General features: G+C 37.5%; 1 protein-coding gene across 11 annotated transcripts in view; it reads left to right on the forward strand.

Annotated features, from left to right (window-relative positions):
- LOC126237049 (mitogen-activated protein kinase kinase kinase kinase 5) overlaps nt 1–12,992 on the forward strand; it is a 312,327-nt gene that overhangs the window by 140,344 nt on the left and 158,991 nt on the right. For 6 of the 11 annotated variants that reach the window (XM_049946813.1, XM_049946817.1, XM_049946814.1 and 3 more), the window contains exon 12: nt 10,894–11,019. The exons of the other annotated variants lie outside the window; for them this stretch is intronic. In XM_049946813.1, the coding sequence (XP_049802770.1) occupies nt 10,894–11,019 (126 nt within the window). The remainder of the gene's footprint in view (nt 1–10,893; nt 11,020–12,992) is intronic. 11 annotated transcript variants of the gene reach the window in all.

Genomic DNA, 12,992 nt, shown 5'->3' on the forward strand with positions numbered 1-12,992 from the left:
ACGATGTTTCTGAATTTTTTCCATTTTTGTTCCACATCCTCTTCCTCAGAAATGAACGTTTGATGGTGGTCACTCAGATATTCTGCGATTTGTGCCCTATCACTCTTGTTAAGCAAATATATTTTCCTTCCTTTCTTGGCATTTCTTATTACACTTGTAGTCATTGATGCAACCACTGACTTATGATCACTGATACCCTCTTCTACATTCACGGAGTCGAAAAGTTCCGGTCTATTTGTTGCTATGAGGTCTAAAACGTTAGCTTCACGAGTTGGTTCTCTAACTATCTGCTCGAAGTAATTCTCGGACAAGGCAGTCAGGATAATGTCACAAGAGTCTCTGTCCCTGGCTCCAGTTCTGATTGTGTGACTATCCCATTCTATACCTGGTAGATTGAAGTCTCCCCTTATTACAATAGTATGATCACGAAACTTCTTCACGACGTTCTGCAGGTTCTCTCTGAGGCGCTCAACTACTACGGTTGCTGATGCAGGTGGTCTATAGAAGCATCCGACTATCATATCTGACCCACCTTTGATACTTAACTTAACCCAGATTATTTCACATTCGCATTCGCTAATAACTTCACTGGATATTATTGAATTCTTTACTGCTATAAATACTCCTCCACCATTGGCGTTTATCCTATCCTTGCGGTATATATTCCATTCTGTGTCTAGGATTTCGTTACTGTTCACTTCCGGTTTTAACCAACTTTCCGTTCCTAATACTATATGCGCACTATTTCCTTCAATAAGCGATACTAATTCAGGAACCTTGCCCTGGATACTCCTGCAGTTTACCAATATTACGTTAACTTTTCCTGTTTTTGGTCTCTGAGGACGGACGTTCTTTATCAACGATGCTGATGTTCTCTCTGGTAAGCCGTCAGGTATTTTATCGTTTCGCCCAAGGGGGGGTCCCTCTAACCTAAAAAACCCCCGTGTGCACGCCACACGTACTCTGCTACCCTAGTAGCTGCTTCCGGTGTGTAGTGCACGCCTGACCTGTCTAGGGGGGCCCTACAGTTCTCCACCCAATAACGGAGGTCGATGAATTTGCAACCATTATAGTCGCAGAGTCGTCTGAGCCTCTGGTTTAGACCCTCCACACGGCTCCAAACCAGAGGACCGCGATCGACTCTGGGCACTATGCTGCAGATATTAAGCTCAGCTTGCACTCCGCGTGCGATGCTGGTTGTCTTCACCAAATCAGCCAGCCGCCGGAAGGAACCAAGGATGGCCTCAGAACCCAAGCGGCAGGCGTCATTCGTTCCGACATGTGCTACTATCTGCAGCCGGTCACACCCAGTGCGTTCAATAGCTGCCGGAAGGGCCTCCTCCACATTACGGACGAGACCCCCCGGCAAGCACACCGAGTGCACACTGGCATTCTTCCCCGACCTACCCGCTATTTTCCTGAGGGGCTCCATAACCCGCCTAACGTTGGAGCTCCCTATAACTAATAGGCCCGCCCTCTGTGACTGTCGGGACCTTGCCGGAGAATCGGCCACTGGCCCAACAGGCGAGGCATCCTGTGGTGGCTCGGAAACGATGTCATCACCACTAGGAAGCACCCCGTACCTGTTGGAAAGGGGTAAGGCAGCTGCCACGCGGCCAGATCCCACCTTCGCCCTTCGGCCAGGCACGCGCGAGCCCACCACTGTCCGCCATTCACCCTGGAGTAATGGCTGACCGGTAAGATGCTCACTGCCGGAAGACGCAGCGACATCAGGGGTTCCATGCGATTCCAAGGCCACCGAAGTAGGCATAGGTCTCACCACAGTTGCCCCAACGCCACTACGAGCCGACGCCTGCGCCTCGAGCTCGATGAGCCTGACAGACAAAGCCTCCACCTGCCCCCGAAGAGTGGCCAATTCTCCTTGCGTCCGCTCACAACAACCACAGTCCCTACACATGACTATGTTTACCCTACTCTATACGGTGACAAATTCCCAAGATAATCTTCTGATGAGCTACTCTGATAATCAAGAAACACTCACTGAAATACGAGACGCGAAAACTACGCTAGGTTTTCCCAGAAAGACTATTTAAAAGCTAAGCGCAGCAAATAAGTACAAAATAAATTTCTCTCCTAACGATCAAGAACTGTTAGTTTCTATGCAGAGCAGATAAACACAAATAGAATCCCTTCCTTAGTGGAAGGTCGTAAACAAAATGCAAAATAAACGCTTTATACAAACAGTACTCGCTGCTGCTGGTGCTCTCGCTCTGGCTGTCACAAGAGAACTATGAAGTATGAGAAAAAGAAAGTTCAAGAGAAGCATTTGGCATTTTAGAATTACAAAATATCTGTATGTCAGTTATTTCAAATAAAGTAGAAAATGTCTTTTGAAGAAAGAAAAAGTATTTCAAATGCAAAATAAAAAGGGATATTTGGCATTTTTTATTTGCATTTCAGATACATATATTTCACATAACTGTCACATCTGGATACCAGTTAAGGGTTAATAGACATGTCAGGTCAGAATCAAGCCGATATTGTATTACTGAAGCTAAGAAGTACATTTGAAAATATTCACAGTGTTTGTTCTTCTGATCAGAAACTCTGTTTGGAAACATTTGAAGACAGACAAAGAATTTGCTGTGACCCTTCTGAGAAGCATGGTAAAAAGACTGTTAAGAAATCTTTGAAAATTATTTCTCTAACCATGACAAGGAAATATGAAAGCCTTGGACTTATCCCAGCCACTAAGGTTTATGTAATGCACTGTAAGGCCATTTTATCTCCTACATTACATAGCTTGCTAGGAATAGTTGAATTTGAAGTTGAAGATCCAGAATATACTCCAGATCCATCTACAGCTCTTGAAAAACTTAATGAAACTTGTGAATTACTTGAAATTTCACCATTCAAGAAATTTCACCATTCAAGAAATTTCACCATTTAAGCTTCCCAAAAAGAACACAAGACAAGCATCCAAAGTACACCCAACGCAAGTCTTGTCTCTGAGCATTAAAATTCCAGCAAACGGCATCATAAGTGCCACATGTTCCAGTAGAAAATGTCCCTGAAGAACATGGGCGTCCTGAATCCACAGATTGTAGTAGTTCAATGCAAAAACTGCAAGAGAAATTTAGCGGAAGTTCTGTTAAAGAAAAACTGCAAATACTGAATGTACCACCAACTTCATGGTATAAAGAAAAACATCCAAATGTGTTTTAACCTGCAGGGTATGTGGTAAAGAAATCAAGGATATTAGTATAAGAAGACAGTATTTTTGTCAAAAGGAAGCTATAAAGTGAGAAATAGGATAGTTAAGGATGTGGAAACCCATGTCTAGACTTTTTACTGTGACTATGATAAGTCAAATTTCTGCTAGAGGAGGTATTCAATAGAATTGGGGAGAAGGGAAATTTGTGGCACAACTTGACTAGAAGAAGGGATCGGTTGGTATGACATATTCTGAGGCATCAAGGAATCACCAATTTAGTATTGGAGGGCAGTGTGCAGGTAATACAAATAAATATTATGGTAGTAAGCAGGTGTGAATCATGATAGTGTTATGGTGTTACGGACACACTTAGAATTTGTCTCATTGCGCGAACCTTCGGGTGAAGTCTGGTGCTGGTGGACCAGGGCTGCAGCCACAGCGACATCAAAAGGACTGGAGCAGAAGCATCTTGAACCCTCCGCCATGTGTCACCTTGACACTTTGAGACATTACGACGCTGTGGCTATATAAAGCCCACCCTGCTGTCGCAGTCATTCAGTGTGGATAGTTTCGTTCAGTGCATACTGCAGACATGTTTAGTGTTCCGACTTTAGTGTCTAGTGGAATATTTTATATGACTCTATTTTATCCGTTTTCTTTAGTTTCTTAGTGTATTGTGAATTAAGTTTGAAATGGATAAATTTGTTACCAAAAAGGCGCACTTGAAAGTTGATGATACTGCAAGTTAACCAGCAAAAATTATTGTGTCATCAATTGCTTTGTCGTCTTCAGGCGAGAAACGTTCACAGCCGAAACCTGGGCAATCCGGTAAGGGAAGATCATTTCAGAAGTCTTGGTTGATCAAATATACATGGCTAGAATATGAAACATCTACCGAAAAAGTTTTTTGCAAAACCTGAAAAGAGGCAGATGCTAAAAATCTAATACAATTTTCTTCAAGAAAAGAAGGTGCATTTACTTCCGTAGGGTTTTCTAACTGCAAAAAGGCTTTGGAAAAATCCCATCTTCATGAAAAGAAGTTTACGTATAAAGAAGGTGTTCTGAAACTAAATTCCATCACTAACTGAAGTGTGGCCTCCCAATTGAATGAACAGTTAGATAGTGATTTGAAGAAAGGCCGTTTAGCTCTTGAGACAATTTTTACTACTGTGCAATTTCTATGCCGACAAAGACTAGCAATTAGAGGGCACGAAGATGTAAACTCAATTTTTTTTTTCAATTGTTAGAACACCATACCTGGAGTTTAAAGATTGGTTAGGGCATTCAGGGTGTAAGTGGATGCCCCATGATATTCAAAATGAGATTATTGATCTACTAGGAAACTTTGTGTTGAAGAAGGTATTGGCTTCAGTAAAGAAGACTGAACATTTTTCTATTATGGTTGAGAAAACAAGTGATTCATCAATTCACGAACAAGTGTCATTTTGTATTTGTACTGTCAATGATTCCGTAATCATCAATGAAGACTTTATTGGCTTAATCGTCTTCATTTGTCAATGGATAACTTACGAGGACAGTGCTATGATGGTGCCTCGAATATGAGTGATAAGTTCAAAGGACTAAAAAGGTTAGTTTTGGATATACAACCAAAAGCATGACATGTGTACTGCACTGCCCACAGTTTAGACTTGGCAGATGCAGACAGTCTCCTCCATGTTACGTCTATGAGGGATATTACGGCTTTAGCCAAAGACTTAATAAACACCGTAAGGAAATCCAACAAAAGGATGGGACTTTTCAGAAGCATACGTTGTGAGAGCGCCAATGACCAAGCTGGTCTAAGACCCCTTTGCCCGACTTGATGGACAATGCAAGCTTCTAGTATCTTGAGAATATTGGAAAACTTTGAAGAACTTCTAGAGGTTTTTGAAACATTTTCTGCAGAAGACAAAACAGAGGCAGGTTACAAATGTGCAGGCTACCTTGAGTCAATGTTACAATTCAAGACTTATTTCTTTTTACGTATTTAGTGCCATGCAGTGAACCGAGTAAATGATGTCAATGAAAAAATTCAATGGCTTCATCTGTGCTGCTGATCTGGAAAAAATATATATGAGGGCTTGATTTGTATATTGAATGGAAGGCATGATAGTTTTGAATACTTTTGGGAGTTGTGTTTAAAAGGAAAAACCTTCACAATTTGATGATCCTTCGCTTCCTGAAATCAAAGTATACCAATGATGTATGGAAACAATGAAGCCAGCTCACTGCACACTTTCAAAACCCTAAAGGAATACTACAAAGCTATTTACATTGAAGTTCATGAAACGGTGCACTCTTGCATTACTGAGCGGTTTGCTTCAACTGGACTCACACAGATCATTGCAGTTGAACAAGAGTGCTTGCTTTTAGTAAATAGAGGTGAAACAAATTTGGAAAAATCCACTGAGTTTTTAAAAAATGACCCAGACATTGAGAGACTGCGCTTACACTTGAATATTGTAACTGATATTGCTAATAAAAAACAACTGGTCTTAAAAGATGTGAGTGATGTAAGAAAGTACATTACACAAGAGCCTGCAGTTGGAGAAATGTTATGTGAAGTAGTGAAGTGCATTAAGCTTCTCCAAGTAGTTCCAATCACAACAGCAACAGCAGAACGGTCATTTAGCGCCCTTAGACATGTAAAGTCATATCTCCGATCAACAATCGGACAGAAGTGATTGGACAACTTGGCTGTTCTTCATGTCCACCGAGATGTTTTGGATGAAGTGGATATCTGACCAGTCATCAACGACTTCACATTTAGTAATCCAGTCAGACAGTCGACATTTGCACCTTTCTAAAGCCACTCTAGCCCTAATAATGGCATTCAGAGCAATATTAAAAATCTTTATAAAATAGAGAATTAAATACATACATAATGTTAAATTTTCAGTTTCGAACTATTAGTACTAGTTTAGTACTGTATTACTATAATACTATATTAGTTATTTTCAAATTCTTAAATATTTTTAGGGTATAAGACCCAATTAAAACCCGCTATTTACATACTTTTTGACTGAAAGTATTAGATATACTGTGTTAACTTTATCGACTGTATTAAAGCATTAACTTTGAGATATTGTTTTTATTTAATGAACCCTGAGCCTTATTCAAAGTAAGCTTAAATTAACTATTTCACTTATTAATCAAAGTGCTATTACTGTGCGACAGCAATATTTTATTTTTTATTCTTTTAATGATAGTTTAGGATTTATTTAAATATAATTTCAGTCTTTTCAGAGCTATATATTCACTGCTCTGTAATAGTCTTTAAGCATGATTATTACTGTAAATTAAATTACCTTTTTACAAAAATACTGTGCACGTTTATGTTTTGTTTCTTTTTTCAAAGCCAAAAAATGTGTCAGGCTTGTCGAGTTTCACAGAGTGTCGATTTATCGGGAGTCTAATTTTCGGGGTTCTAATGTTGGTCACATGACTCTAAAATGCTTAAAAACACTTTAAAACTCACTATTTCTCATCTAAAATTTAAAAAATTTCCCGTGGCAAGACCCCCCCCCCCCCCCCGCCCCCCAATTTTTGTTATAAGTTGGCGCCCCTGCATATGTGTATGCATTTACTACCAAAATGTAAAACTGTTGATGCATGCTGCACTTGTAAAAGAACCGTACACTGAACTTTTAAAGAAACACGTTTGCAATATGCAGAATGAGGAGTAAATACTGCATTGCTGTTCTCAATGTCCTGAACAATGCAAAGACTGTGTAACCTTTTACTGGAACTGGATTCCTTACAATATTCTGAAAATGTTATTTTCCAGCAATGGATCCTAACTGATCAACCTACATTTGACATGTTAATGAAGTTGATAAGTTTGTTGAGTATCTCATGTGAAAACTTAAGAAGTTGGCACAGCATCATTACATATCAAAGTCTCTGTCCCTGCTTAAAATAAAGCTAGGGAACAATACCTGATATTTTATGCATCATTGTAGTGGATTTTGCATAAACCTATCCACGTTACCTTCAGGATGTTGCACAAGCATTTCACTGGCAGAACATTCTAATCACTGTTCATCCTTGTGTTGTGTACTATAAAATAGAGGATCACATTAAGTAATTGTTGGTGTCTTGTATAAGTGATTGTGTGCAGTATGATCAAACAGAATCTGCATTTTCCTAAAACTCCTCTCACCAATATACTGGAACAAATATCACTCATCCATGTTATTTACTTCAGTGATGGCAGCTGTGCACAATATAAAAACTTTAAGAAATTTTTAAATTTGAACCATCACAAACAAGATCATAGGGTAACTGCAGAGTGGATTTGTTTTGCAGCCAGTCATGGCAAAAATGCATGTGATGGTGTTGGTGGTACTATTAAACATTTAGCAGCAGGAGCAAGTTTACAGCAACTGTATGAAAATCAAATTTTAAATCCAAAAGATCTTTTTACATTTGCCAAAAATCATGTTCTAGGAATTCAAACATTTTGTGTTATGACAGAGGAGATAACGAAATTCACAAACATGTTACAAAAATGGTATGAGATGGTTGTCTCATTCCTGGAACAAGATTCCTTCGTTTTTTCAAACCACCGAAAGAAAGCAAGTTACTGATAGTATTTTTCATCATCTACTAAATTCATACAAGTTCATCTTGGGCTTCAAAACACTGTTTCTATCACTCTTAAAGAAGAAATGTCTGTTGGAGCTATCTGCGATAACCAGTCACAGCTTGTGGTAGCTTGAAAAATTCTAGAGACAAGTGAGGAAATTAGAGATGCAAAGGTCAAATTCATGAAACCAAGTGGACTTTCCTCAGTTTATTCATGGCCACTTCATCCTGATGTTTAATAGATCCCTTATGAAAACATTGTAATGACTTTACCTACTACTAGTGCAAGCATGAGCACAGGTTGCTTGTATATTTTCAGATCAGACACAATATTCTCTATTGATAACTTGCTGAAAAGAATGAACACTTCTTATAATGTTATGTATATATTTTACGTGAATTGAAGATCATTGTTGTATATTAGCTAAGGGTCCCAAAGTCAAATGAATATATTTTTATTTATATTCTTTCAGTTTTAAATCACTAAACAGAACAAATACCCTTCCGATTTTTTATATTGAAAAGTATAATAATAGGCAGTATGTGAAACAAAAATTAAGACAGGGAAACTTGTGATTTTGGTGGAAAAAAAATCTGAAAAAAAAAGTAGAAATGCTTTCGTTACAAATTTGTAAATATTTGTATACGTAACTCCAGCATTTTAATAAATGTGTATAATAGTAGAGCCTTTTGTCTTTCAGATAGCACCGAAATGAATAAAATTGATTCATAAATAAAGAAGTTTACAGTTGTTACAAACTTTTAACATGCCTTTTCCACCGATGCCAGTTCGTGAAAATATTCCACAATTCAAAATGTCCTCCTGATTGATAAAAAAGAAGTAGAAAATTTAGTTTATCCCTCTGTCATTGTGTACTTTCTTACACCAATTTTTCACAAACATGTGTGACATGAGGGCGATAAGATTTCTTTATTTTGGGTGATTTTAAATGAAATGAGCCACAATATATTATTTCTTCCCACATTTGTCCTCATACGGATGCCAGTGAACAGCCTTTCCTCTGATACACTGTTCACGAATGGAATGATGAGTTGGGTGATATGATAGTGGCACTAGAAGTATTCTCTGCCACAAATCATAAGATGGTTTCCATAGTGTAATTATAGGTCTAGAGATGATGAATGGTAGTGCTTTCTGCAGCTAAGTGGTTAATGACATTGGAGAGGGATCCGTGGTTGGAGCGTAAAGTCAGAAATTCTTGTAAGGTTATCGGGAGGTAGTTAGGTGGGGATGGGGGGAATTATGGTTGGTTGGAAATACAAACTCAGCTTGACAGGCTTCAGTGTTGGCTCTGGTGTCAGTAAGGCAGGTTTTGGCAGCTGTGAGAGATTGATGGACTTGTTTGATAAAAGCTGGTACAATCATGATGGGAAGTGATATTCCAGGGCAGGAGTATGAGCTTAATATTGATAGACAACTTTTTGAAGTGACAAGGTACAGATAGTTACTGGACATTTCAATCTGGAAAAGGGCCAGTAGGAATCACAGTGCAGGAATATTTCATGGAGAGAACAGAGTTAATCCATGGATGATGGTACTTGGATACGTGGTTTAAGTTGCCAAAGGAAGTGTTGAAGGGCTGCAGCCAGAATGGAGAATTTGGAAGCAGCATATCATTAGTGTCAGTGATGTTAGCTAAATAACATTGAATGACCATTCAAAATATGGTGAATGAACTGCATGAATTGTATAGTATGTAAATCATATGTTAGAATATTGTTTGTAGGAAGTGAGGAATGGTGTAAGGTGGAAGACTTTGGGAGGCTTGAATCTCTGCCTGCTCATTGCTTATTCACCACTTATGGTGGAATAGATTCATTGAAATATCATAGCCTGTCATCCACCTGAGCTAGTTCTTAATGTGTAATGACGTTCATGTCAGCAGGATGTTAAATGTTATTTTTTCCCTTTGGTGTTAATTGGGAGCGTTCTGTGTAGATGCAGCCTAAAAAAATAAGTACTCTAATTTGCCTGTTGCAATGATTCAGATAAAATCAACTTTTGTCATATGAAGAAGTACTTCTCAGTTGTGAAAAGTGTCTTTGTAGATGATACTACTATCATATTATACCCCAAATTACATTTTATGCTCCTAGTGTCAGTTTTCGAGCATTCAGGACTGATATAGAAGCATACAGGCAGTTCTTATGTAGCTTCTATATTGTGGCTTGTTTTTTAGCTTGTGGAAATTGTTGGTTGGTTTGTGGGATTAAAGGGACCAGACTGCTATGGCCATTGGTCCCTTGTGGAAATGAATCACTATTATTATCACCGCTATTGTGACTTCACAGTGTGTGAATTTTGTTGTTATTTATTTACTGTTATAGTATGCATTGGACATGGCCATTATTCTCAAACAAATTTTCAACTTCTATACTTTTAGTCTACTGAAACAGCTGCAAAGGTAGTTGTGGTTCTTGATTGAGGTCTAGCTCCTTACTGTATTATCAATTATTTAATCTGTATAATTTGTTGGTTCAGTGTTTTTATAAAATTTGTTTTGTGAAATGTTAGATTCTTGAATAAATAGGTAATTAAAAAACTATTCTTGAATTTGAAGTTTTTAATTCCTTACAGCAGACTCATCTCACTTCTTTTTTGTGATACATCTGATTTATCTGTTGTAGAAAATATAACTCCTAGTACAGCTTTCATTTGCTGCATGAAAGCTACAACTAAATTTACTATGTTTAATATTATTGTGTTTATTTGCCCTGCAAATTTTATTACAGAAATTTGGGAATAGGAGTGAAAGTAGTCACATTTCAACTTGTTGTAGACTTTTAATAGTGTTTATTAACTGCTGTGATGTTTTGTGTATTAATTTCTGTGCTCACATACACATATGAAGATACACTTATTGTTTTCTTATTTTTGGAATGCTACAGTTTGTACCTAGTCTCACAAGGAGTTCGATATTAATCAGTAATTATTCCATGTCTTCAAACTTCATTGTTTTTGTGTCAGTTTTGTAGTTTTTGTTGCCAAAATTATGGGTATAGCCCATTTGCGTGATGTCCAGTTCTCTGTAACCAGAGAATTTATGTTTTAAGAATTATCTCAGGATACTAATTACATAGTATATTACGTACTCTCTGCATCAATGTAGAAGAAAACCTACTTCAAGAGTGGGCCGCAAAGGCTTCTTAAAATATGAGAAGGATTTCGAGGCTCGGAAATCTCAAGCTTCAAAACCACGTCTCACTGGAACTGCTGTCATTAAAATGTCGCTCAGGTATGCAGGGTGTGCCATAAATGATGCACTGTATATCCTGCATCCGTTTAATATAACATACCATTTTTAGTTACTTTTTGCTCTTCCTTCAACTACCAATAACAATACAGTTTACAATCCAAATATACTTACGTGTAAAACAGCATGTGTAGTTTTGTGTAATACTACTTCCCCTTTACCTGGCTCTTTATCATTCAGTAATAAGGTTAACAGCAACATGCTGTTTGTGTAAGCCATAATTATTATTTGGTACAAGTTAATAACTAACTCCACGTAGGACCTAATATGCTGCTGTATTTTCTGTAAAAATGCTATTCCCATGGGGCTTTCGTAACTGAGATTGTGTGGTTTGTTGTGTTGAATTTTATTAACACAATAAAATGTGATATAAATGTCAGCATTTGTAGTGGGCCCACTAAAAATTGTATTTCCGGGAGGTAACTTATTAGAAAAGCTGATTTATGTACCGGCATCAATTGTTGCAAACTTAAGTGGTGGTTCAATATGTTACATGTCTTATAACGGGGCCAGTAACATTGTGTCTAAAAGCTTTTGAGGTAATGTGTTAGGTATCACTGAATTGAGATCCTCAACTTAATGGATTAGTTTTCGGTTATTGAAGAGTGTTATTGTCGTAACTAATGGATTGTATTAGACCATGGGCATTTTATGATAAAAACTTGTGTAATTAAACTTATTTTGGTTTACAATTTTGGATTGTAATTTTATTGCTGTTACTATCACTTTATCATAGATGTTTTATACGATCATCCTTCTGATTGGGCGTTTGAGACTTTGGCTGTTCACTTATATAATAAAGTGGAACACCTACAGCCATCTTTATGACGTTATTTATTATATGGCTACCAGGCCTTAACTGACACTGAGCGGGGTTAACTCCAATTACATATATGATTCCATCAGTGACCAACATCTATGAATTGGTTTTTGCAGACTATCTGTAAAATCACAATGTTGTGTCTCCAACCATATGTGGAGATTATGAACTGGTTTTCGAAGATTAACTTTATCAACGATGTTGCCTCTCCACACATGGTTGGAGAGACAATGTCGTCGTTACAGGTAGTCTGTGAAAACCAGTTCATAGATGTCGGGCTCTGATGGAATTGTGTATATGATTTGAGTTAACCCCCTCAGAGTCAGTTAAGGCCTAAGATCGTGTACTGAAGCACTGAAACTGGTAGCCATGTAATTAATTACATCGTAAGGATGGCTGTAGGTGTTATATTTTATTAGATGTTTTATCATAGAGGTTTGCTTGAAAACAGATGGATGTTCAACACTAGTAACAGTAATATATAGGAAATAAAGAAACAGCCGATCATATTCATTTATGAGTGTAAAGATTATCAGTAGAGTCAGGAAAAAATCATTTTATTTTATGGCCAGTTTGTGTGTAATTTTTGGCCATATTTGGTGTTATTTTTTGCCAAATTCTGTATTATTTTGCACCAGACTTGGTGTTCTCGTTTTCCGTATTCTGTGCTATCTTTTTTGCCAACTACATTGTTATTGTTTTTTGCCAAATTCAGTGTTCACATTTTTGGCAAATTCTTGCTAAATTTGGTGTAATTTTTGTCAAATTCATTGCTTTTGCCAGTTTTGATGTTTTTTGCCATTTTTGATGTTTTTGACAATTTCTGTGTTTTTACAATTCCACTGTTTTTTTCCAGTTTTGTATTTTTGCCCTTTTTGGTTTCATTTTTTACCAAATTTGGAGTAACCCTTTTTTTTCCAAGTTCAGTTTTACCTTTTCTGCCAAATTCTATGGCTTTTTTTTGCCAGATTAGGTGTTTCTTTACCAAACTTGATTTTTTGCCAAATTTGATATTATTTTTTCATTATATTTCTTGTTTTTTTGCTGAACTTGGTGAAATTATTCTTCAAGAAGAATTTGACAAAGCTGTAAAAGAACTACGAGACAACAAAGCAATGGGTATTGATGACATCCC

The sequence above is a fragment of the Schistocerca nitens genome, chromosome 2, assembly GCF_023898315.1.
Source record: "Schistocerca nitens isolate TAMUIC-IGC-003100 chromosome 2, iqSchNite1.1, whole genome shotgun sequence".
Taxonomy (NCBI): Eukaryota; Metazoa; Arthropoda; class Insecta; order Orthoptera; family Acrididae; genus Schistocerca; species Schistocerca nitens.